The 25,808-nt window shown below is 43.6% G+C and overlaps 1 protein-coding gene across 16 annotated transcripts in view; it reads left to right on the top strand.

Annotated features, from left to right (window-relative positions):
* The window catches only part of znf438 (zinc finger protein 438), a 380,009-nt gene that overhangs the window by 339,841 nt on the left and 14,360 nt on the right, over positions 1-25,808 (top strand). For all 16 annotated transcript variants that reach the window (XM_068014399.1, XM_068014502.1, XM_068014498.1 and 13 more), the window contains one exon: positions 1,114-3,253. In XM_068014399.1, the coding sequence (XP_067870500.1) occupies positions 1,114-3,253 (2,140 nt within the window). The remainder of the gene's footprint in view (positions 1-1,113; positions 3,254-25,808) is intronic.

Below are 25,808 nucleotides of genomic sequence, written 5' to 3'. Positions count from 1 at the left end.
CCCCTTCCTGATGTGTCTGCAGCTCGGACTTAATGACTCTGAGCAAAGCTCCTCGAGCCGCAAACACTTACTGCAGAAGTGTTTGCCCTGGATCACACTGACATCCAGGAGCTCCCACATGCTGCAGCCGTAACACGTCACCTGTCCTGCCATCCTTAATGTGTTTTAATTAACAATTATTTTATTCAATTATATATTTTATTTTGCTTTTTTTATTTTTATTTTATTAAGCTACCACTAGTTCCTTTATTATTTTAAATTAGGATTAGAATGGACCTTAATCACTGACCAGATACTTACCAAACATGTAGCTTCTTCCCAAACCAATCACCTACCTGCTTGCCTGTGATGTTTGATGCTATGTTTGATTTAAATTAAATTAAAAGCTTACCTATGTACTCACCCTGGTGGCTCTCTCCCTGCTCTCTGTCGATTGTGACGTCACTTTTCGATTTTTCCTTGCTCCGCTCCTGCTGTGCTCCTCTCTCTCACTCGCTCTGTCTCCAGTCCCATTCATCCCATTGGACTATGCAAACAAAGAATTCTCCCAGTGTCCTGGCCATCATTCTTTCCTTAACCAACACCACCAAAACCAAATGATCTGGTTATTTATTGTATTGTTGTTTGCAGGATCTTGTGTGCAGAACGACTGCTGCATTTGCCTACTTAAAGCAGTCGCTGAATTTTGAAGTACTCCAGTGTATACAGAGTACCATGAAATGTTTCTGACAGCATGTGTTAAACCTCTCTCTACATATTCTTTTCAAAAAGTAATTCAGACCTTTTACACCTTAAAGAGCTGTTGGGTATCCTTTGAATTTTTCTGTGCAGCAGACAGCCTGCATCCCTGGATTCCCATGAATGACATGAGCTGCAGATCTGTGTGTCCGTTATTTTGATGATTGTTCTGTGATGTTGCTGTGGTTACTCCACAATGATTGTGTTCACCTCTGTTCAACATGGCACTTTCTTTTCAAATTTCAGTGCTGCGAAATAGGAATATGAGGAATGACCTGAGAAGACAGCATCACTGTTCATAAAATAAAGTAACATTCACCTTGAAAGATAGATCACAATTCCACTGGGTTACTTATTGTATCCATTTTTCAACAGATGCACAAGGATCTTCATCCAATATGACTTGCCAGAAGAGGATTTTGCAGACCAAGGGTCATTTCAGGACCATTGCTCCAAAAGTTATTCCATCACCAGTAGCAGCATCTGCTTCTTCGATGGTACCTCATTCTACCATTAGTGGAATTTCTACTGGACCCACCACTTTGTCGGATATTCAGATGAATAAATTTCCAACCAACAATGCAAAGCCTATAATCATGCCTGCTCGGAGCTATGCACTGATGCCTGTTGCTGGTAAAGAGGGAACTTACTCACTTGTAGCCCTGCCACAGGTTCCTGCAGCTCCTCCACAAGGATCTCCAAAGGTTGAAAAAACAATCATAGGCTCTTGTACTGGTCAAGCACAAATTTCTCAAACATGTAAACCTTCAGTAGTAGCATTTGGGCAGACAGCACCTCATATTGCTGCCCATGAGAAATTGAAATTACCAATTCCACGATATCAGTCCGTGTGGGCCAAACCAGCCATGAAGCAGGGAGCAGCCTCAAAATTGGCAGTGGTGAAGCCTAGTAATCTTCAATGTCGATCATGTACACCAGGAACGACATCAGTACAGGTTCAACCATCCGCAGTGCCCAGTCATTCACAAATTCATCCAAGTGTGGTAGCACCTAAAACAGGATTGTTGATTGAAGCGGACAAAGTAGGACCTGTACCTGCAGATGTCACAGTTCCTGCCACACTTCCACAGGATACTGATGTGATGCCTGGACATTCTTCCGCATCCAAATCTGACATATTGAAAACAAAGGAAATTAATCGGCCAATATCTCTCAACATTTCAACCAGTACAGACAGATCTCTGCTGCAGCCTGTGGCAGCAAAAGTTTCTTTTAAAGCCAGCCCAGATTCAGCAACATGCAGCCTTTCATCTTGGTCTGTTGTCCAAACTGACCGACAATCCCCACTTATCACAAAGCATACTGGACCAGTTGGTTCTGTGCCAATAATGCAATTTGGAAATTCATTTCAGTTTATTGCACCTACTCCTGCGCCAAAAGGCAAAATTCCTATTTTACCATATTCTCGAGTGAAAAACACCATGTTTTTTCACCCTAAACAAAATCAAACTCCTTTTGCAACATCATCTACCCAATTCAAGTCTAGAATCCCTACTGCAATGTCAGCTAATGATCAGTCTAGAACTGCTGAAATGTCTAGAAATATTTCTATGGTTTCTGATTTTCACATTGACAGTACTCATAAATCAGGTAGTCAATTGCCATTTATACCAATTGACAGTGCCAGTCCACATACATCAGAAAAAGTGATTATAAATAGACTAAAGAAACCAAGTGGTAATGTTCTCAAGCACAGATTAGTAAGGAAAAGAAAGGTCACAGATAATGTAACCATTTCTAAAGCAAAACGATTTCAGACCTGTAATGTCCTGAGCAGAATGCAAAAAGATGAGGACAAGGGGAAATGTGATTCTTCTCCTCGGAAATCTGGCACTTTCAAAGTGAGAGAAGAAAACATAAAAACAGTAACAAATGAAAATTCAGACAAAACAGCAGCAGTGCTGAAGAAATTTTGTAGCATCATGCCCAAGCCTGTGGCAGTGACGCAGTCTGTAGCTCCATTAGCATTATCTGGAGGAATGGTTACTGTCCAGAACCTTGACAGTTTTAAACCAGAGATTGCATCAAATGATGCAACAATGAGCAAAACTGGTAACTTTAAGCAGGCTGCCATTACCCCTGCCTACTGCAAAAACCTGCCTGAGCACATGGTCTTGGATGAACAAGCACATAAATGCAATGTTTGTAGTCGAGGATTTCAGTTTAAACATCACCTTCAAGATCATTTGAATATTCACTCCAAGAGCAGGCCTTATTGCTGTCGCATTTGCCACAAGGCCTACAGTCATTCAGGCAGCCTGAACACTCATATAAAACGGTGTCACAGTGAAGTACACCGCAAGAAGCTCATGTGCTGTGAGTTTTGTGCAAAACGTTTTGGACATATTGGAGTCTACTTTTTTCATCTAAAAGAAATCCACAAGGTCTTAATCAGCAATGAGCATTCCAACAGTTCGCTTACACCAAATAAGAATAATGGAAATGGAAAGGAAGAACAGGTGGAAGCTGTGCATTTCCTGCCTTTGTCAGACAGGTAAAGTAAAAATCAAACTGTTGAAAAGTTTTCTTGTGGCAATACATCTATCTGTCCCAGTCATACTTGTGGTTACATTATTCTGAGGGGTACAACTGTTAGGATTTTTTTCTTCTTTTATACTATGGTGTGCTCTTGTTAAAAGTAAAAATGCAATGTTCTTTCAAGGCTCAGTTGATGAGTTTACAGCTGCTCTATGTCACTGTTGTAATGCCAGTTCTTGATAAGTTTCAGGCAGCCTTTTCTTTATAGAACAATAGAAGTCTACAGCACAGAGGTGACCATTCGGTCCATCTTGTCTGCTGGCTCTTTCCTAAAGCAGTGCAAAACTATTCCTACTGCCTCAGTCACTTCTTAATGCCCTCTATCTTCCTCTGATTCAAATATTTATCCAATTTTCCCTTCAAAGATGCACTCATTTTTGTCTCATTCACTCCCTGTGATAAAACATTGCTTGCTGCAATAATATTCTGTGCATAGAAATGTCTCCTTGCTCTCTTAGAGAGAATTTTATATTTGAGACTCCTCATTACTTGCTGCCCAACTGGAGAAAATAGACTTTCCCTCTTAATTTTATCAAAATCCTTCATAATTTTAAAAACCTTTAGTCACTCTCTTCTTGGTCTTCTCTGCCGTAGAGGAAATATTCTCAATATTTCAAGTCTCTCCCAATATTGTGAATTTCCCATGACTGGTATCATCCTGGTGAATCTACATTGTATGTTCTGTATAGCTGACCTTCCTGCGAAGAACATACTAACAATTTCCTAATTTTTCTGTCAACCCTTCCTCATCCTCCACTGAAGATAATGACCCATCCAAATGAGGAAGGCCCCAAATTTAACTCCTGCTCTGTGCTGCGTGAAAGTAATGGTGCAGTAGTTGACCTCAGTATCTCTGGATTGATGAGGGAAATATCTGGCAATTTTCCTGATCCTGATCACTATCCTGTTACATTGTGCTGGCAATAGCATACATGTGGGCAGTGTTAGACTCAGCTCCAATGCCCGCCACAGTCGAATAGCCTGTCAACACCAGTTTGGCTCATAAATTAAAAATGGCCACTGGCATGAAGTATCAGAGTGCAATAATCAGGAGAGGAGAAATTCAGAGTGGAGGAAAAAGTAAAAATTCAGTCTCCTATCACAATGATTCTAGAATAAAAGTTTGTATCAAATAAAGCATCATTTGTATTGTACGTTACATTAATGATAAACTTATATTTGATGGGATTGTGTCATTATGGGCATTGTTCTCATTCTGCAGAGATTTCTTTTAAATTCACTCTGCACATTTTCTCAGTTTGCCTAGGACTGGAAACAACAACTGTTGTTGTGAGCAGTAGTGTGTATTGAACAGTTGATTTGATCACAAGCTCTAATGAAACCTTGCACTCATTGCAACAATTGAGAACGTAATAATGTTTCTTTCCATTCCATCAAAATACTCCCATGTGTCTCAGCAGTTCTATTTACACTAGGAAAGTTTTGTTAACAAAAACAAACCGTGCTCCAATATAAAGTTGCCTGTGTAGCCAATACAGATGTACTCGCCTCCGTCTCCTCATGAAGCCTCAGTTGCACCATCCCTGGGTGGTTTGCAGTTTTGTTTAGATTTGAGTGAACAATTGCAAGAATGTAGCAACATGTGAAAGCAGTTAATAATGTGTGGAGGCCACATGCTAACCGAAGAGATGGGCAAATATGTAAGGTTTTCTATGTACTGTAGCATATTTTAGTGATGACTTGTTTTCCTCTCCTGAACTGCTTCTCAGTGTTGAAAAGGACATTGGTGAATAGTCCTGTTGCATCAGTTTCCTGATGAATTTTATGTGGATCATGCAGCCTTGCCTTCGCTGCTAACATTATTAGCAATTGCACTATGGAATTTTTCTTCAGCCAATTTTTCCCCTCCGCTGTACTGTCATGAGATGTTGACTAATTTCTGTACTACAGTTTCATTGATGCCAGTTGCCCTCGGGTACCTTGATGGAGTGGCAATTCTTCTTCATCTGTGAGCCTATACATTGAGTGTTGGTATGCTGTTGAACAGCAGGGAGTATCACAGTGGGTCTGATCCTGTCTGTGTCAAGTACACTACCAGCAGTAGTCATTGGATGTGTTTGTTTTTCTCCTTTCCCTTAATCAATAGGTGCTTAGGCCAATTATAGTGGCCAAATCTTTTTGTGCTGAAAGCAGCCAATTCTAGCCAAACCGGGGATCAAACCCAATACCAGTCGCAACAGTAGGAAAATGTACTATGTGGATTATGTATGTGGCTGCAGCTGATGACAGTGCTTTGTCATAGATCTACTTTGTTGAAGACCTTTTATTCTTTGCCATGAACCTTAAGCTTTTTTTAATATTGTAGTGAATATTTGTTTACCTGCTGGGATATTTATTGCAAAAATCCAGCAATCCCAGGTGCAAAAACAGTAACTTGAAAAATAAAGCTCCCTAAAGCCTGGCTACCCGACCCGAACCCGACTAGACCTGATGATGTGTTGGGTTCGGGTCGGGTCTCTCTTGCGAGTCCAGCATTCTGGCTCAGGTTAGGTCAGGCTGGACAGTAAGCAATCTTCAATTCAACATTAAAGTCAAGGTGGGAAATGTGCAGTCCGGTCTCTGCACTCTGCAGTGACCGAGTGAGCATCTCTATGACGTCATCACGCTCATGCTGTCGCTTCCATGCATCCAAAAGTGATTCTACACTACAGTACACTATGGATGTAAAACAAATGCTGTCTACTGGAGAATGTTTAGCAGTTGAAGATCCTGTAGCCGGAAAAGGTAAATCTTCCGTTTGGAAACATTTCAATCCTGTTGTTTTCTGCAATAATAAAAGTTCAAGTGGATTTGTACAATGCAAATCTTGCAAATTTCTACTAAAATATATTTTAAAAATTTTTATTTAGAGATACAGCACTGAAACAGGCCCTTCGGCCCACCGAGTCTGTGCCGACCAACAACCACCCATTTATACTAACCCTACATTAATCCCATATTCTCTACCACATCCCCACCATTCTCCTACCACTTACCTACACTAGGGGCAATTTACAATGGCCAATTTACCTATCAACCTGCAAGTCTTTTGGAGGTGGGAGGAAACCGGAGCACCCAGTCACCCAGTCTGCGCTTGGTCTCCCCAATGTAGAGGAGACCACATTGTGAGCAGCGAATACAGTATACTACATTGAAAGAAGTACAAGTAAATCGCTGATTCACCTGAAAGGAGTGTTTGGGGCCTGGGGTAGTGAGGAGAGAGAAGGTAAATGGGCAGGTATTACACCTCCTGCGATTGCAGGGGAAGGTGCCATGGGATGGGGACAAGGTGGTGGGGGTAATGGAGGAGTGGACCAGGGTGTCGTGGAGGGAACGATCCCTTCGGAATGCTGACAGGGGAAGGGAGGGGAAGATGCGTTTGGTAGTGGTATCACGCTGGAGGTGGCGGAAATGGCGGAGGATGATCCTTTGGATATGGAGGCTGATGGGGTGGAAAGTGAGGACAAGGGGAACCCTGTCACGGTTCTGGGAGGGAGGGGAAGGATTGAGGGCAGAGGTATGGGAAATGGGCCGGACACGGTTGAGGGCCCTGTCAACAACAGTAGGGGAGATCTCAGTTGAGGAAAAAGGAGGTCATACCAGAAGCACCGTCATGGAAGGTAGCATCATCAGAGCAGATGCGTTGAAGACGGAGAAACTGGGAGAATGGAATGGTGTCCTTACAGGAGGTAGGGTGTGAAGAAGTGTAGTCGAGGTAGCTGTGGGAGTCGGTGGGCTTATAATGGATATTAGTAGACAACCTATCCCCAGAAATGGAGACAGAGAAGTCGAGGAAGGGAAGGGAAGTGTCAGAGATGGACCATGTAAAGGTGAGAGAAGGGTGGAAATTGGAAGTAAAGTTTTCCAGTTCGGGAGCAGGAAACGGCACCGATACAGTCATCAATGTACCGGAAAAAGAGTTGGGGGAGAGGGCCTGAGTAGGACTGGAACAAAGAATGCTCGACATATCCCACAAAAAGACAGGCATAACTAGGACCCATGCGGGTACCCATAGCGACACCTTTTACTTGAAGGAAGTGCGTGGAGTTAGTTAGTTAGTTAGAGATACAGCACTGAATCAGGCCCTTCGGCCCACCGAGTCTGTGCCGACCATCAACCACCCAATTATACTAATCCTACACTAATTCCATATTTCTACCACATCCCCACCTATCCCTATATTTCCCTACCACCTACCTATACTAGGGGCAATTTATAATGGCCAATTTACCTATCAACCTGCAAGTCTTTGGCATGTGGGAGGAAACCGGAGTACCCGGAGGAAACCCACGCTGACACAGGGAGAACTTGCAAACTCCGCACAGGCAGTACCCAGAATTGAACCCGGGTCGCTGGAGCTGTGAGGCTGCGGTGCTAACCACTGCGCCACTGTTGAAGGAGAAGTTGTTCAATGTGAGAACAAGTTCAGCCAGGCGGAGGAGGGTGGTGGTGGATGGGGACTGGTTGGGCCTCTGCTCCAATAAGGTTCATGATGTGGCTGAAGAAAAGAGAAAACAACTAATTTCTCAGATTACTGACATACTAAAGGATGTGAATGTGGGAATGACAACTGACGTGGACGGACGACTACCGTAAAATCCATTATATGTTGATAACTTTTCATTACATCACAGATTTTAAACTTAATGCCAAAGTTTTAACAACAGCAATGTTTCCACTGGAGGACGCCAAAACAGGCGAAAACATCAGGTGTGAGATTTTAAAGCTGCTAGTGAATACTTTTGGATTCAACCCAGCAAATTTAAATAAATTAGTCCTATGGTGACAGATCAAGGCGCTAACATAGTTAGACCATATCGACATCTGGATTGTCAGGACCACATATATAACACGGTCCTTTGACATTCACTTGATCCAAAGGAATTAACTTCCGAAGCTCCGGATGTTGTAGAAACTATACATCATGCCAAAGCTTTGGTGACGTACGTTAAATAGTCTGGTCTTGCTGCACAGTTGTCTAAAACTTTAAATCCAGTGGGAGAAACAAGGTACAGTTACTGTGTATCTGACACTGAATTCAATTCAGGATATTTATCATGAGCTGCACGAGAAACTGGACCAGCATGGGGAAAACTACAGGCTGGAAAACATTGCCCCTGATGTCTTGCAGTTTTTGGTTGATTTCCTCCGACCATTTTATGAAGCTCAGAGGGAACTCGAGGGAGACCAATATCCTACATTGAACCTGGTAATTCCGTGGTTTGAGAAACTTAGACGACTCTGTATGCCACTTTCTTCAGATACTCCAATGCAAACAGTTGTCAGACAACGGCACAGAGAGTGGCTTCTGAAGAAAGTTGAAGTAAATGACGTGCACAAGACAGCAACGTTTCTCTGGCCTAAATTTAATCAGCTGTGAATGTTGTCCAACCATGATAGGGAAGAAGTTTGTTCTGAAGTGCTCAGACTTATCAACAACTTGAAAACAGAAGACCCTGTGAAGGAAACGAAAGTGGTTGACGATGAGCCTACAGCTGCCAAAAAAGCAGTGGCTGAATTTGCTGAATGGGAGATTATTCACAAAGAAGTGGACACAAATGATGAAGTGCAGCAGTACACAGCACAGAGGCCTGCTGTGTTGGCGATGGCAAACGAGCGTGATCTGTTGGGCTGGTGGAAGGAAGACCGTGTTGCATGCCCTAAATTGGCCAGGCTGGCTAGAAGTATACTTTGCATTCCAGCGAGCAGCAGCAGCAGTGAGAGGAACTTCAGCGTAGCTGGAAGGACAATCGACCAGTGGAGGACTGCCCTTAAGTCTTCCACTGTTCACTCTATTCTTTTTTTACATGACAATTTATAAGACCTTTTGTTCTTCTATTTTTTTTGCTATGTCTGTAACTGAGACTACTAAATCAAATGTTCACCTAACTGCCTATTTGGTGCTTCGTTGGAGTAGGCTATTTGTTTTCTTTTTAATCTACAGTTTGATGCGATTTGTTTCTGTTTTATCTGGTTATTATAACAGTGTTGTTTGTGGAAGCTTTTACTGTGGGCAATGGCTGCTGCGTTTCCTACTTTACAACAGTGACTACAATTCACAAAGACCTTCATTGGGTGGAAAGTGATTTGAACATCCTGAGGTTGTGAAAGATGCTAGAGAAGAGCAAGTCTTTCTCAGTAGAGAGAAAACGGATAATCTCATGAGAAGACTGCTTAAAAATCATGAGGGAGTCAAGACATTGTTTGAAAGTCTCAGAAGAGACAGGCTGATATTTCTGACAGGGAAGAGAAATACTGTGTGCATTTGAAAGTTATCTACAAAATCTCTGTTCGGCTCCGAGAGTTGGGATCTTTAATTTTATGAATTCAAGGAGTTGGAAGAAAGATGTGCAATAAATACATAACTGTATTTGATCGCTGTTAGATTATTTGTTTTGCATTTTAATACTTCAAATCAGGGCTTCTGGGATGCTTTATCTCTTCTAAGACTGAACTGTAATCTTATAGAGAAACAAGACAATCCAGTGTGTAAAAGCAATTAACAAGCAGGGCTTGCTGATTGTAAGTTTTTGTAGCACTGCCAGATAAACAAAGATCTCAAAGGATAGATGAACACTCTGAAAGCTTTGGAGGGTTGAGATTCACCCATGACATCAAATAATCTAGGGTAAGAATATATTTTTTTTAAAGTGATACTAACCTTTATTTAAAATTGTATTAAATGCCAATGCTAGAAATTGTTCAACATACTTTGTCAACATTAACATATCTGTGTTCGTTTGCTTTGTAGGCTATTCGAGGTGCTGGCCATTATGTGTATGCTGATCAACCAGAAGTCTTCAATCAAACCGTACTGCAGATCTGCCGTACTGTAAACTAATAATCAGACAGCACTGGGAATCTGCAGTACTGTACATTAACAATCAAACAGTACTGGGAAAGCCTGCTATCTGATCTGCCATTTTTCCAATCCATCAATCTTTCCTTTTACTGAAATTTAGTGTCCAGTCCAATCTCTCTGAATTGAATTCACTGAGCTTAGGAACAGCAGTAAGAAAATGATAATGCCTGTGTTGTTCATGTTCAAATCTTCATGGCCTTGCACACCCACAACCCCTTCCCCCCGCACCCCCGCCACCACCACCACTCCAAATCTCTACAGCCCTACAACCCACCGAAAACTGTGTTGAATAAAAAAAGGAGGGGGTAAGGAAATCACTAGGTTTCTACCCCTGATCACTATCCAATGAACTCGGCCACAAAGTGCTTGTGTGTGAAAGTTGGCGGGGGCAGGAAGGTGGTGGTGGGGGGGCGTTGGTTCCTGGTGGCGGAATCAGGCTCAGATTCCTCACAACTCCATCTGCAGGAATAACCTTCTGCCAGAAAGGATAAACCAGGTCACAACATTTGGACAAGTAGAGCACAATAATCTATTTGATATCATTTACTTTATTACAATAGTCAGGTTGGGTTGGGAGTGAAAAAAAAATTAAAGGACTCAAGCCCGGGTGGGTTCAGGTTGGATGTGGTCGGGTCGGGCCCGGGTCAGGTTTCAATTTTATACCCGAGCAGGCCTTTAAAGCTCCCCCACTTTTTCCCTCATGTCCAAAAGAGCATCTTTGTTTGCTGTGGTGTGACCTTTCCACTTTGTACTTCAGTCACCCTCATAGCCTCTGAACAAGATTGCCAATTTGCATCAAATTATGAGCAATTTTATGATATGGATTGGGACTGCTCTAATTTCCCATAGGACCCGTACAACTTTGCGAGGAGGCTTTTGTTCCATTGTTATGGACGAGTTTCATACCAAAGTTGCAAAGTTCAGCTGATAACTCTATACCAAACAGTAAATGGCACTGTGAATCTTTTTTTGGTGGGAGAGAGCGGGTGGGCAGCAAGTTACATTTGCACGTTACAGCTCAAAATGGAACTAAATAAAACACAGGCATAATCATCTTAAACACTCCGCTAAGTGTTTCAAAATATAAGCATAGATATCCACTAGTGGTTTACATCTTTCACATGCAGGGGTTTCTTAATCACACAACTTATTGGCCCTGATTTTGTGGTAAGTGGCAAGGGAATGGTGCTTGGTGTCCATTGGGGTTACAGCAGTCCAGAGACTTTTGTTCGCTTTTCTGCGGCAATTTTTGGTATTTTGAGAGAGTTTCAGCGTGGCCCCTTCTGCAGGAGATCTAGGACCTGTGTGAACAGTGCAAGCAACAGTATGTCTCTTTACCCAGTTGGATTGAAGAATCCTCACTGAGCCATGTAGATTCTAAACCAGGCAGAATAAATTCTTCTTCTATGGCCTCCTTGTCTCAAGAGACAATGGGTAAGCGCCTGGAGGTGGTCAGTGGTTTGTGAAGCAGCGCCTGGAGTGGCTATAAAGGCCAATTCTAGAGTGACAGACTCTTCTACAGGTGTTGCAGATAAAATTGGTTGTCAGGGCTGTTTCACAGTTGGCTCTCTCCTTGCGCTTCTGTCTTTTTTCCTGCCAACTGCTAAGTCTTTTCTTCTTGCTTGTAACATTAAATATGGTTGCCCACCAGCTCTGGCGATCGCTGGCAACTGACTCCCATGACTTGTGATCAATGTCACAGGACTTCATGTCGCGTTTGCAGATGTCTTTAAAGCGGAGACAAGGACGGCCGGTGGGTCTGATACCAGTGACGAGCTCGCTGTACAATGTGTCCTTGGGGAAGCTGCCATCTTCCATGTGGCTCACATGGCCAAGTCATCTCAGGCGCCGCTGGCTTAGTAGGGTGTATATGCTGGGGATGTTGGCTGCCTTGAGGAATTCTGTGTTGGAGATACGGTCCTGCCACCTGATGCCAAGGATTCTCCGGAGGCAGCGAAGATGGAATGAATTGAGACGTCACTCTTGGCTGACATACGTTGTCCAGGCCTCGCTGCCGCAGAGCAAGGTACTGAGGACACAGGCTTGATACACTTGGACTTTTGTGTTCTGTGTCAGTGCGCCATTTTCCCACACTCTCTTGGCCAGTCTGGACATAGCAGAGGAAGCCTTTCCCATGCGCTTGTTGATTTCTGCACCTAGAGACAGGTTACTGGTGATAGTTGAGTCTAGGTAGGTGAACTCTTGAACCACTTCCAGAGTGTGGTCACCAATATTTATGGATGGGGCATTTCTGACGTCCTGTCCCATGATGTTCGTTTTCTTGAGGCTGATGGTTCGGCCAAATTCGGTGCAGGCAGCCGCAATCCTATCGATGAGTCTCTGCAGACACTCTTCATTGTGAGATGTTAATGCAGCATCGTCAGCAAAGAGGAGTTCCCTGATGAGGACTTTCCATACTTTGGTCTTCGCTCTTAGACGGGCAAGGTTGAACAACTTGCCACCTGATCTTGTGTGGAGGAAAATTCCTTCTTCTGAAGACTTGAACGCATGTGACAGCAGCAGGGAGAAGAAGAGCCCAAACAGTGTAAGTGCGAGAACACAGCCCTGTTTCACGGCACTCAGGATAGGAAAGGGGTCTGATGAGGCGCCGCTATGCTGAATTGTGCCTTTCATATTGTCATGGAATGAGGTGATGATACTTAGTAGCTTAATAAATTAAAAAATTTAATTCAATATAAAATCATGTACAAAAAGTGAAATAAAGAAAGAGAAACAAGGATGGGATTAAGAGCGAGAGATAAAAACAAAGAAAAAGTTACAAAAATTTATTTTTAAAAAATCTCCAACAATAATTAATTTCTGAAGGAATGAGACTCTACACTTGTAAAATTAAATTTTCAGTGCCAGAGAGGTTGTTTGGCAACAATGGAGGGTTATCACACTGTTAAAAATTCACTTACACCTGACTGCACCAACCCTAACTTGTTTTGGAATGTAACACAGCTTGTGGAGGAACAGAGCAAATCGGACAGCAACTTCTGGATTTACGCATTTAACGGAGCATGTGCAGACACCAGAAGTTGCTGTCTAATTTACTCCATAATAATGATGATACTGATAGCCTCACTGTTATTTCTATAGCAGAATCTGGGCCACTGGGGCCGACGGGAAGCATTTGATCTGAATCTAAGGGGAAATCCCAATACCTAAGGATCTTAAACTATTGGGCTGTTAAAGCTATTTCTTTTGAGGTTCCATTTGTCTCCAGTTTCTAACCATGTGCAGATTTTTACCAGGACTATACCGTCTCTGACCTCTATTTGATATCCCATGCTTACTCCATGAAAATGAGTTTTATTGTTGTGATGGAATCATCACGGCGCAAAATGCGTGCATGTTTAAAATATAAAGATACTGTTGGTTTTCCAAATGTCATGTATAGCAAAAGGGAATAGAAGAGCTGAGTGATACGAGTTTGAAATATGAAATAGAAACTAGCTGCCCTAAAAAGGTGGTGGTGAGGCTTCTCCTTGAGCCATCCACGTCCTTACATTAGTGGTGCTCTTACAATAGCGCTAGGTAGGCAGTTCCAGGATATTGACGCAGTGAAGATGAAAGAATATTGATTTGTGTCTTGAGTGTTGCTATGCCTGAAGCGTAGGAAGAATATGGAGGTCACTTATTACTTGAAAGGTGGGAGTCTAGGTGGGGTAGAGGAACAAAGGGATCTCAGAGTAGAGCAAAGGCTATGGGCCCTGACAATATTCCAGCAACAGTACTGAAGACCTGTGCTCCAGAACTTGCCGCGCCCTTAGCCAAGCTGTTCCAGTACAGCTACAACACCGGCATTTACCCAACAATGTGGAAAATTGCCCAGTTATGTCCTGTACACAAAAAGCAGGACAAGTCCAACCCGGCCAATTACCGCCCCATCAGCCTACTCTTAACCATCAGTAAAGTGATGGAAGGTGTCATCAACAGTGCCATCCAGCAGCACTTGCTAAGCAATAACCTGCTCAGTGATGCTCAGTTTGGGTTCTGCCAGGGCCATTCAGCTCCTGACCTCATCACAGCCTTGGTTCAAACATGGACAAAAGAGCTGAACTTGAGGTGAGGTGAGAGTGACTGCCCTTGACATCAAGTCAGCATTTGACAGAGTATGGCATCAAGGAACCCTAGCAAAACTGGAGTCAATGGGATTCAGGGGGAAAACTCTCCGCTGGTTGGAGTCATACCTAACACAAAGAAAGATGGTTGTGGTTGATGGAGGTCAATCATCTGAGCTCCAGGACATCACTGCAGGAGTTCCTCAGGGTAGTGCCCGAGGCCCAACCATCTTCAGTTGCTTCATCAATGACCTTCCTTCAATCATAAAGTCAGAAGTGGGGATGTTCACTGATGATTGCACAATGTTCAGCACCATTCGCAACCTCTCAGATACTGAAGCAGTCCGTGTAGAAATGCAGCAAGACCTGGACAATATCCAGGCTTGGGCTGATAAGTGGCAAGTAACATTCGCGCCACACAAGTGCCAGGCAATGACCATCTCCAACAAGAGAGAAGCTAACCATCTCCCCTGGACATTCAGTGGCATTACCATCGCTGAATCCCCCACTATCAATATCCTAGGGGCTACCACTGACCGGAAACTGAACTGGAGTAGCCATATAAATACCGTGGCTACAAGAGCAGGTCAGAGGCTAGGAATCCTGCGGCGAGTAACTCGTCTCCTGACTCCACAAAGCCTGTCCATCATCTCCAAGGCACAAGTCAGAAGTGTGATAGAATACAGTCCACTTGCCTGGATGGGTGCAACCCCAACAACACTCAAGAAGCTCCACACCATTCAGGACAAAGCAGCCCGCTTGATTGGCACCCCATCCAAAAATATTCACTCCCTCCACCACCGATGCACAGTGGCAGTAGTGTGTACCATCTACAAGATGCACTGCAGCAACGCACCAAGGCTCCTTAGACAGCACCTTCCAAACCCGCGACCTCTGCCAACTGGAAGGACAAGGGCAGCAAATGCATGGGAACACCACCACCTGCAAGTTCCCCTCCAAGTCACACACCATCCTGACTCGGAACTATACCGCCGTTCCTTGACTGTCGCTGGGTCAAAATCCTGGAACTCCCTTCCTTACAGCACTGTGGGTGTACCTACCTCACATGGACTGTAGCAGTTCAAGAAGGTAGCTTACCACCACCTTCTCAAGGGCAATTAGGTTTTGGGCAATAAATGCTGGCCTAGCCAGTGACGCCCACATCCCATGAATGAATAAAATAAAATACACCAATTGTTAAAAGTTGTGCCACAGGATAGCAAGGCCATAAAAATAGAAAATCAAACACTCGGGTTTATTTTTAGAGGGATAGAATTAAAAAGGGAAGTTTTGCTAAAGCTGTCTCGAACCTTGGTTAGACCACACTTAGGAAAGAGGTACTGCGTGCAGTTCTGGTCACTATAGTATAAAAAGGATATCGAGGCACTGGAGAGAGTGCAGAGAAGATTTACAGTGATGATACCAGAAATGCGATACATATCAAGAAAGGGTGAACAAGCTGGGTTTCTTTTCTCTTGAAAAAAGAAGGCTGAGTGGTGACCTAATAGAGGTCTTTAAATTATGAAAGGTTTTGATTGAGTGAATACTGAGAGAATGTTTCCACTTGTGGGGAAGAGCATAACTAGACTTCAATATAAGATAGTCACTAAGAAATCCAATAGGGAATTTAGAAGAAACTTCTTTACCCAAAGATGGTGAGAATATGGAACTCGCCACTACAAGGATTGGTTGAAGCAAATAGTATCGATGCATTTAAAGGGCAGCTAGACAAGCATATGAGGGAGAAGGGAATAGAGGGTTATACCAATAGGTTTAGATGAGGAAAGACGGGAGGAGGCTCAGGTGGAACATAAACGCTGGTAATGATTGGTTTGGGCATGGCCTGTTTCTGTGCTGTATATCCTATGTACCCAGTATGTTATCTGCCACTTCTCGATTCAAGCTTAGATTTAGTTTCGCAATTTACTATGTTGGGATTTGAATTTATGCACTCTGGGTTGCCAGCCCAATACCATAACTACTAGGCTCTTGTCCTGTTTGGGGGATTCTGTTTAACTCTCGGCTTACAGTGCAAATAATCTTGTCGGACACTTCTGATAGCATAGCGGGCTAGTGCTCTGTGTATTGTGGTAATCAGTCTCTCAGACTAGGAGAGTCTGGGGTTCAGTCTGTCATGAGTTACCCAGACATCACCTACTCACTGGAAAGTGCATATGTGGATGTCAGACATGTAGGACCAACTAAGGCCCATTAAACTGGTTAAGGAGCTCATTAATGCAGGATGTTGTGATTTTCGCGGGGGTGCATTGGGGGCTCATGTTGTCTGGGCAGACTAGGTGAAGGGAGGTGGGTACACAGTGGGGAGCTAGTCATGGTCACCCCAGGGAATTACCTGAGCCCCATAAAAGGGTGAACGACACAGAGGGGGACTCAGGCATTGACAAATAGGTGCCCTTCGCACAGTGCAGGTGGTGGCGAGAGTAGGCAGTAAGCCTTAGAGCAGTGCAGGGGGGCATCACTTTCCTGGCATTACAAGAGCATAAGAGCAGGGGACAAGGCTGCCATGTACAATTCGGTGGCCACCTGACCACAAGGAAGGCAGCAGCTGCTGATGGGGGTGCGACTCTCAGATTTTGAGCCCAGTGGCGATGAGGAGCAATATCCTCTGCAGGAAGGGCAGAGCCCCAGGCATCAGGATGCCAGGGGAGAGAGGCAAGGGGCAGGAAGGACACGGAGGCCATACCCTTAGCATAGGATCTACCAGCAAAGACAGAGCTACCTGGGCATGATTGAGAACGAGTGCAGCAGGAGACTGCGACTCTCCAGGCAGATGATCAGAGACATCTGTGCCCTCATTGCTGACTCCCTCTTACCTCGCAGCACTGGTTGCCATGCCCTGCCAGTCGTGTCAAAGCCACTGTGGTCTTCAATGACTTCACTTCTAGCTCCTTTCAAGGATCAGCTGTGGACATTGGTGGCATCTCGCAAACAGCTGCACACCACTGCATCTCGCAGGTTATTGATGCTCTATTTGCCAGAACTGAACAGTACATTCAATCACTACAGATGCAGCCTTGCAGGCACCGAGAGCAATGGTTTTGCCGCCATCGCTGGATTCCCCCAAGGGAAGGGCATCATTGATTACGCTCAGGGGGGGCCATCTAGGCACCCAGTGATAGGCCAGTCAGATTCATCAACAGGAAGAGCTTCCATTCCTTCAACTTTCAGCTGGTCTGTGATCATTACGAGCTTCCTCCTCGTGAGCGCTTTCCTGTTAGCTGGATGACTCTTTCATCCTATGACAATCCACGGTGCCTCAGATCTTCACACCAACTCCCAAAGTCTGTGGATGCATTCAAGGTGACAAGGGATATCCCTTCACGAGATTGCTACTCACCCCTCTGCGAGAGCCTCAGACAGAAAGACAGAGATGATACAACCAAAGCTATCTGCTCACCAGGTCCACCATTGAGTAGACAGTTGGGCTTCTGAAGATGTGTTTCCGGTGCCTGGACTGGTTGGGTGGCACTCTGTAATACTCTCCTGCAAGGGTCTCATTCATCGTGGTGGTCTGTTGCAACCTCCATAATATGGCCCTCCAGAGAGGTGTGGATCTTGAGGACAGTGAGACCCTGGAAGAAAATAGCTTGTCAGAGAAGGAGGAGCAGGATGAGGTAAAGGAGGCGGAGCAGTAGGATGCAGAACACCAAGGTGCTCCTGTTGCACAGGGAAGTGGCTGGGCACGGCGTGGGGCTTGAAGGTCTCGGCAGGATGCTTTGAATGTCAGGGGCCATTATAGTCAGGAACATTTCAACTGAGCTCCTCTGCCCCAGGATGAACAGCATGGTTTGGAACTCACTGCAGTGCCTTTTCTAACAATTGCATTGAAGACACAACATGGAACATGTAGACTCTTACCAAGACTTCGTTGGATCTTTGCTGGTCGGTTCTTGGTCTTGGGTTGGTGATGGCGAGGGAGAAAGTCTCCTTGGGTGGATATCTGCACCTATGGGAGATACAAAAAGAGATCATGAGAGCTAGCCTTGGAGAGCAGAAGCCTCTGCAGTGCTGTTGGATGAGTGGAGTGCAATGCACCCTCTTAATCAGCGCTTTGCCTTTGTAATCACCATCTCCACTATGAGTGCCCATTTTGCCAAGGCTGATTTCCTTGCAGTCTGTAATCCTGGCTATTCCCATCGCTTTATCCTCCATTGATGTCTCGATCTGAAGGTAGGATAAACCTCCACCTGTTTGGGCCCTCTCTCAGGCATTATGTGTCCATTTCTCCTGCAAAGACAAAAGAGAGCATTCAAGACACTGGTGTCCTCTATGGCCAATTTGGCTCAGAGCTGTTCTGTGTGGTCAGTAAGTGGCCTGTGCATACATTCCATCCATGCTCAGGAGCAGCAGAGGACCTGCCTCCTCTCCCTGACAGCCTCCAGCATCACCTCCAGGCCCATGTCTGAAAATCAAGGGGCTGCCCTACCCAGGGTTCCAGCCCTCTGGCTCTCCTGAGACATTGTATAAATGAAGTTTACTTGGATCCTTCACTGTGCAGCCACGGTAATGGCTGCCGTGGTGAGTTAAATTGGGCCAGCACTGAGTTGGCCCACCTGGCGGCCACTAATTAGCCACCAAACCAATCTGCATATCAGTTAACTGGTTGCCCCTGTGAAACTCTGGGCCCATTGTTGTTTCCCCTGCGAGTGGGTTCAGAATCCAGAAATGGTCTCGACTTCTGTTTCCTGCCCCCATGGTGAAAATCCAGCCCATAATTTCAGTCCCACAATGAACCAGCTTAATGTCGTCTCGCAACTCTCCAGACAATGGACAACGTGACTGGAGCTGAGATGTAGGATTTGAAAATTTGGCCATTTTTGATCATCCAGTAGTGTAACTTGTTGATGTTGTCATGTCTCAGTGTAGTAGCAGGATGTGGGTTCGTGCTGTAGGTTCCCCACCCCTCTGCACAGTGGAAGTTACCTGTCTTACCCTAGCTATCAGTGAGGTCTTGAACAAAGGCTGAACATTTTCCTACAGAGGTGGAAGGGAAATGTGAAGGCGAGTCATCTTGAGCCCTGACAGAACATAACCTGTCTAATCCTTGATCCAGTGAGTGTTAAAATCGAGAATTGCAGATTTTTAACTTGATTTTATTTTGTTTCAATTTTGATGTAAAAATAAATTATCTGAAAAATGTCATCCTGTTGAGTAGCACCAGTTGATTTTAATTGCTCTTAAGGCTGCTTTTTAAAAATTTCATTGAAACTAACATCTCACTCGTACAGAGAGAGATATATCTGAGCACTTCATGGGCATTGGACAGAAGAGTGGTTGCCATAGGAGGAAGAAATGGGATTAGGAAGGGGTGAAAGCACAGTAGCGGAAAAAGATCTTTAAGACACTTTTGAAAGCAGGGAGAGAGGCGAGACGGTGGAGATACTGAGGAACTGAAGTACAAAGGAACAACTTGCCAGTGGAACAGAAGCAGTGGGAATAGAAGAGACACCCTGCATCGGAGGATGCAAGTGGCTGGAAGAAATAAGAGATAGGGTGCAATTCAGCCAGTAGAGGGATTTTGAAGGCTCAGATAAGCATCTTGAAGTGGATCTTTAACAAGAATTTGTGTCTCATTGTTGCTGCTGAACGTCTGTTCTGATATTTTGGGTGTGAGCCAATGGACCAGCTTTAGAATAAGATGATTTTTGGGAAATCAGCTTCAAATGGTTATTCATCTTGTGCACATGACTAAGTGTGTGAACAAATAAATAATCCCTCAGTTTTACACTGAGAACTTTGTACCGATTCAAAGAATACAAGTCCTGTTTTACATATATTACTGTGAATTAATGTACTAAAAACAAATTCTGAAGAACAATTTTAATAACTATCATCTGGGTTCTCCCCCAGGAAATTTTTTGAACTGAGTGTTGTATACAAAAAGTCCAGTTCATCACAAGGTAAGTGTGGGTGCTGCTGAGTGGGACGGGCTCCCACCTTGGGCCATCGAGAGTGGTAGTACTTGAGAGGTAGTTTGTTTTTAAATATATATATATTGTACCCATCTCCTCCCAGTCATGCCCCATCGCTCTCTCAAATGTCCATTCTTGATGTTGAGCCCAGTTGGTGAATCCTGACAGGCTATTCTACCATGGGAGTATCACAGCCAAGCCTGGTGCTGCCCTCAACTGAACTCAACATTTTCCAGCAGGGGTCACTGGATAGCTATTGTAAATGGGAACACTGGTTAACTTCTCTGTAAGTCCCTCTCCCATCTATGGGAGCTGAGGTCATTTGTAACATCTCAGTTATTGTAGCAAAGATTAATGATGTCACTTATTTTTTGGACAATATAGATAGCTGAAAAGGAAAAATCAGTTATTTCAACCAAAAATGTAATGCTTCAAATTAACTGTTTCTTAAAATATCTACATGGAATACTTTTGATTGTATCGGTTAAACGATTGAAACCATTACTAAGAATTACTCAATAATACAGATGGAATCTTCAGTCTTCTGTGCACTCATTGCAATTGCTTCAACCATGCAAAAGAGCAAGGAGCTCTCAGCCATTTGTTCATGTTGCTTTGTATCTCGCCATCGGGGTAACTCTAGTCTTCCTAGGTATTTAGTAAAGCATCCCCTCCAACTGAAGCCAAGAGCTTGCCTGAAGGAAATTGTGGACACAAGCCTACGGGTCAACTTTGGTATTCCAACATGACACTGAGTTTTCTTGCTCTCATTTGTGTAATCTATGGAACATGAATTGTGGTTTAAAATAATTGACATTTGCCACAAAATATCTAAGCAAAGTTTTTTCTCACTAAACATTTTTGATATGATTGCAGAACCTATAGTAAATTTTAGGTTGGTGTTTAATAAATGTCTGGTTCACTGTGTAATAAAATGTAGCTGAGTTAAGCTGTAGAATAAAGCACAAATACCTTCCTTGTTCCAAAACAAAATGCATTATGTACTTTGTTTGGCAGAGTAGATTGTATCGAACCTATGGGGAATGCACTGCAGAATACAACGCTCTCAAATTTGGCAGCAAGTCTGATTATAAATTGTGATTTGAGTTATTATTGGAGTTCTGGCCAGCTTTCATTAAAATAATTTGACACATTGTGTTATAAGATTTCTTCCTTTAAAATGCTGTTTCCTCATCTTTAATCCTTTCCTTTCCTTGAAAGCCTGTAACCTGTGCTGATGTACGATTCCACAGGCACCATCAGCATTGAGGTACTCGGCTCAACTAGCCAGCAATTTACTGAAATTGCTATGGTGAGAGGTTATAGATTTATCCCAGCCAAGCCCAAACCTCAAATACTTTAAGGTGTTTTCTCCTCCCGTTTTCCTTTCCTAAAGAAAATCTTTGTGCCCTGAGACAGAGCTATATGATTTGGTGTTTATTTAAAGACCATTGTAAAGTGCTTGGCAAACATCTTCAGTGTTGCTTGTCAACACAATGTGTGAATGATGTTATTTTAGAAGGCATTACTGATTTTTTCTGTACACACTTCAAAAAAAGATTAAGTTTGATGTCTAAGAGCATCAGTGCCAGAGTGTTGGTAGGATGCAGTGTCACTACCTCCCTTCAATTTCTGATTATAGCAGTGATGTGAGGAAGTTCTGATCAGGGAGGGAAGGAAAATTGAAGAGAGAATCACACCTGAGTTCATCTTTTTTTCTGATGGCTGATCAGAGCAGCACTGTATTGCCTCAAGTGGTTCAGGCACTTGCCTCTTGCTGTGACTGATATGCTGTCAGGGTAGAAAAATGGTTTTTAAAAAATTAGTTTAAGTACCTTCAAAATAAAATGTTAGATTGTCTCACAACACCAGCATCAGAAAAATTGAGATACTGCAACTCCTATGGCATGAACTCAAAAAACAACTGAGTTTTCAGAAACAGAATTAATTTTGGATAACTTTTTCACTTTGCTCCCATAAATTTTGTCCTTAGTTTTGCACATCTGCTATGTGGGAGCAACTTTTTTCCATTTGCACTGTTTCACCTTTTAAACTTACGTGGTGCTTCTAAATTCTTTGTTCCTTTTTGACAGCTCCTCTTTCCCAGTCTCAGTAGTCTGTGTGTGGCTATAACTTTCCCCATCCTAAGTGACTAAGACAGCAATCATTCATAGTCACTAAATCTATATTAATGCTTTGAAATTGTCTTTGTTTTTATATTTTCTTAAATCTTTTTAAATGATCCATGAGGATAGCCCTGGGTTGCTCCAGTGTTATCAACAGATAAAGCAAATTTTTACAGACCTTTCTTCCAGCCACCACCCCACTGCCCTCCGCCACACCACTGCCCTCCAACACACCCCCCGCCCTCCTTTTCTCAGCAAAGCAGAAGGAAATTTGAAAAACAATTCTAACATTGATTGTTGTTCTTGTGCCCTAGACAGCAGTCCACTGATCCTGGAAGGGAAGCATGCCATTTTTAAATGATCCATGTGGTTTGCTATCAGTGATTGACTATTTTTATTTCATTGATTGCAAGAATTGCTTTAAAAAGATTTTTTTCATTTCCTACTGCTATTTTGATTATTATTGAAGTAGTTACCTCAGTATTGAATTAAAATGAAGCCTCAGCTCCAAGTCTTGATTTAATGTTTCTGGTCTTTACTAAGATTAACTGTAGATTAAGAAAAATGTAGCAGATTTAATCCCAAGTGTCATGCATGGAAGGAGCCGTGATAAAATAAACAATGAAATAGAAGAATTATGAATTTTAAAAGTCAACTATTAAACAAAACCACAAGAATGTTGACACTTGTACCACAGTCAAAATGGAGTAATGGTCACGTGACCCCTCCTGTACTGGAAATCAACAAGGCTGCGTTTGCTAACAATACAACCATTAGATGGCGCAGTGCTGGCACGTGCAAATGCAGCCTCATCCACTGAAACGTCACTGTCTGCGACGTCTCAGGTAGTTGCCAGTAGTAAAGATGGCACTGCTCAATTTATCACAAAAAACAAATTAAATCCAAATCCCCTCAACTGCTGCAATTGCCGCCTCCATCCCACCGCCAGCAGTACCCTGCTGCCTCCTGGCATCACGTTACTCTTCGCCGCTCCCATCTGCTCACCGCTTGCTCCCTGCCTGCTCACTCCCCACCTCCCCACTGCCTTCTCTCAGACACTCGTTTCCACCCTCACCACTCCCCCCACTGGCCCCCACCCCCCCCCCCCATCAGCCGCTTTCTCCCCGCCTTGCTGTTTCGGCTGTTCGTTCCCTGCTCCAGGCCTCGCCGCTTCCCCCCTCTTGGTCACTTCTTCCAGCGTCGCCCCATCACCCCCTCGGCCACTTGCTCCCTGCCTTGACACTTCAGCTCGTTCCCCGCCCCCACCCAGCCCCGCTATTTCTTCAGGTGGCACGGCAGGGAGTGATCGGGCAAAGGAGGGAAGCGAGCGACTGATGGGGGAAGTGGTGAGGATGAAGGCGAGTGGCTTAGGGAAGGCCGAGGGAAATTGAAAGTGGTGATTGAAGTGGGATGGCGGGAGGGAGTAGGGTACTGTTCGGGGGAATGGAGGCACCGATTGCGGCTATTGAGGGGTGAGGCCATCATTGCATGGTGACGTCAGCGCACACATGCACGCATTCATGCTGGCAAGCTGGCAAATGATTGTACGCATGGATGACGTCCGCGATCGGTCTGCACATGCTCTGCGTTGTCAGGAGTCACTGAGAATCAACAAACCAGTCTGTAAAGATGAAACTCATCAACCTTATCCAAAATAGCACTGGGGGGAACCCCTTTGAAATTGAAATGAGCACTATTGCATATTCTGACTCTTACTGACATGAATGATCTAACAAAGGATTCTGGAGACAGACTGACTCACAGCCCAAACCAAAATGAATAGTAGTGAAGTAGCACAATGTTAACAGAATGGTCTCCATTCAGACATCAATCGATAGCCATGGTTATCTTATCCTGGTCCTTTGCGTGGTCACTCCAGGGGAGAGGGTCATGCGTCTCCTAACAGAAACTCTAATGTGATGGATTTTTACCTTAAAAAGGTAGCCTCTGGAGAGAGAGGGGGAGATCAAGCCAACACCTCAGAAAGCCAGTCCAGCCAGAGGCTGTGCAAGAGATCCAGCCAAACAAGAAGAACCCTGCTGAATAACAACTGAACAGCCACGACAGAGACATCACAAAGTCACTTTGAGACTATCTGTGAAGGTAACAAAATCCAGATCACTCAGCTTTGTGCTGAGTTGTAACCATTAGAACTCCACAACACCTTTGCAAGTTCAAGACTACAAATATCCTGATCTGCACCTTTAAAAAGACTTTCCTCTTGAGAAGATTCAACAGGTTGTCTGTAAACCACGAACATGTAGCTCACTTTGGACTTTAAACTACATCCTAACCTTTTCTCTCTATCTATCTTTTCTTGTGTTATATGTGTGTGGGTGAGGTTGCGACTATTTCGGGAATTTGGTATAAATAAATAGCTATCTTTTTAACCTACGAGAAAACCTGTCATTTGTCTGTTTATTTGACTCGAATGACACTCAGGGCTAATGCATCGTTTTTTTAACAAAATATGTTTGTGGTCAGTTGGGAGATGAACATTGGGAACCACCCACACCCCTTTCCACCTGTCTGTAGCACAAGACTGTGATGCATATAGGCTTCCTAATCAAAAAATAATCATTCCAATAGTTGCATGTTGAAGTAGAGTCTAGTGGTTTATACTTTAACCATTTTGATTTGGATTTGTACATACATTTACCCACGTGATTCCCAGCCTATGTTACACCAGTGTGGTAATGAAGTGGGTGCTTTTCTAAAAGGCAGGGAGGAAAATTCAGAAAAGGATTATTGCTCTGGGTTGCTACTGAGCACTACCTGGTGGTAAGTAACAAAGCTGTGTATTAACATGGGCTAAAGAATTGGTCTACAACCCATCCTAGAAGGCCAAGGATGGCTCATATACAGAGACACCCTAGAGAAGGGGAGAGAATAAAATAACTTGGTTCCCTTGGTATTATTTTTCTGCCTAATATGGAGGATGTTTTATTTTTTTTTGTTAAGTCTGTTGGTTTCCACCTATGTCATCTATATGACTAGCTTGTGAAGCTAAAACAGAAAACGCTGGAAGCACTGTGCAGGTGCGTCAGTATCTGGAGAAAACAGATGATTTAAAATTTTGGTTGCAGTTCATCAGAATTGAAAAAAAGTAAGATGAACAGCATTGCAACGAAAACAAAAAGAAAGGAAATATGGGTGAAATGGCCTGCTACTGTACTTAAAAGGAAAGCAGGAGATGGTTAGATGGCAGAGAGATATTTTAAATTTGATTAAGGGAAGAAGCATTATAAAAGAAAATAAAGACAGAACAGAGGCAAAGAATGTGTGAATAGCTAAGGTGGTAGGAGGTCTAGTCTAATTTGGAATGGAGACAGGAGAAGTTAGTAAAACAGGGAAGGATCCAGTGATATGAGTGGAAGAAAGATAGGTCGCTGTAAAGTATGATGATTTCCCTCATCAGCACAGTGTTGTGACAGAAGGTTTCCACCTGAAGTAATATATTTATATATTGCTAGTCCATCTCCTATTGGGAATGAAGATGGGGAGTTAAGACCAAATGTAGTCT

This window comes from Heterodontus francisci, chromosome 2 (assembly GCF_036365525.1).
Source record: "Heterodontus francisci isolate sHetFra1 chromosome 2, sHetFra1.hap1, whole genome shotgun sequence".
NCBI lineage: Eukaryota > Metazoa > Chordata > Chondrichthyes > Heterodontiformes > Heterodontidae > Heterodontus > Heterodontus francisci.
Note: the sequence above shows the minus strand (reverse complement) of the source record. Positions and strands in the feature narration are given on the sequence as shown.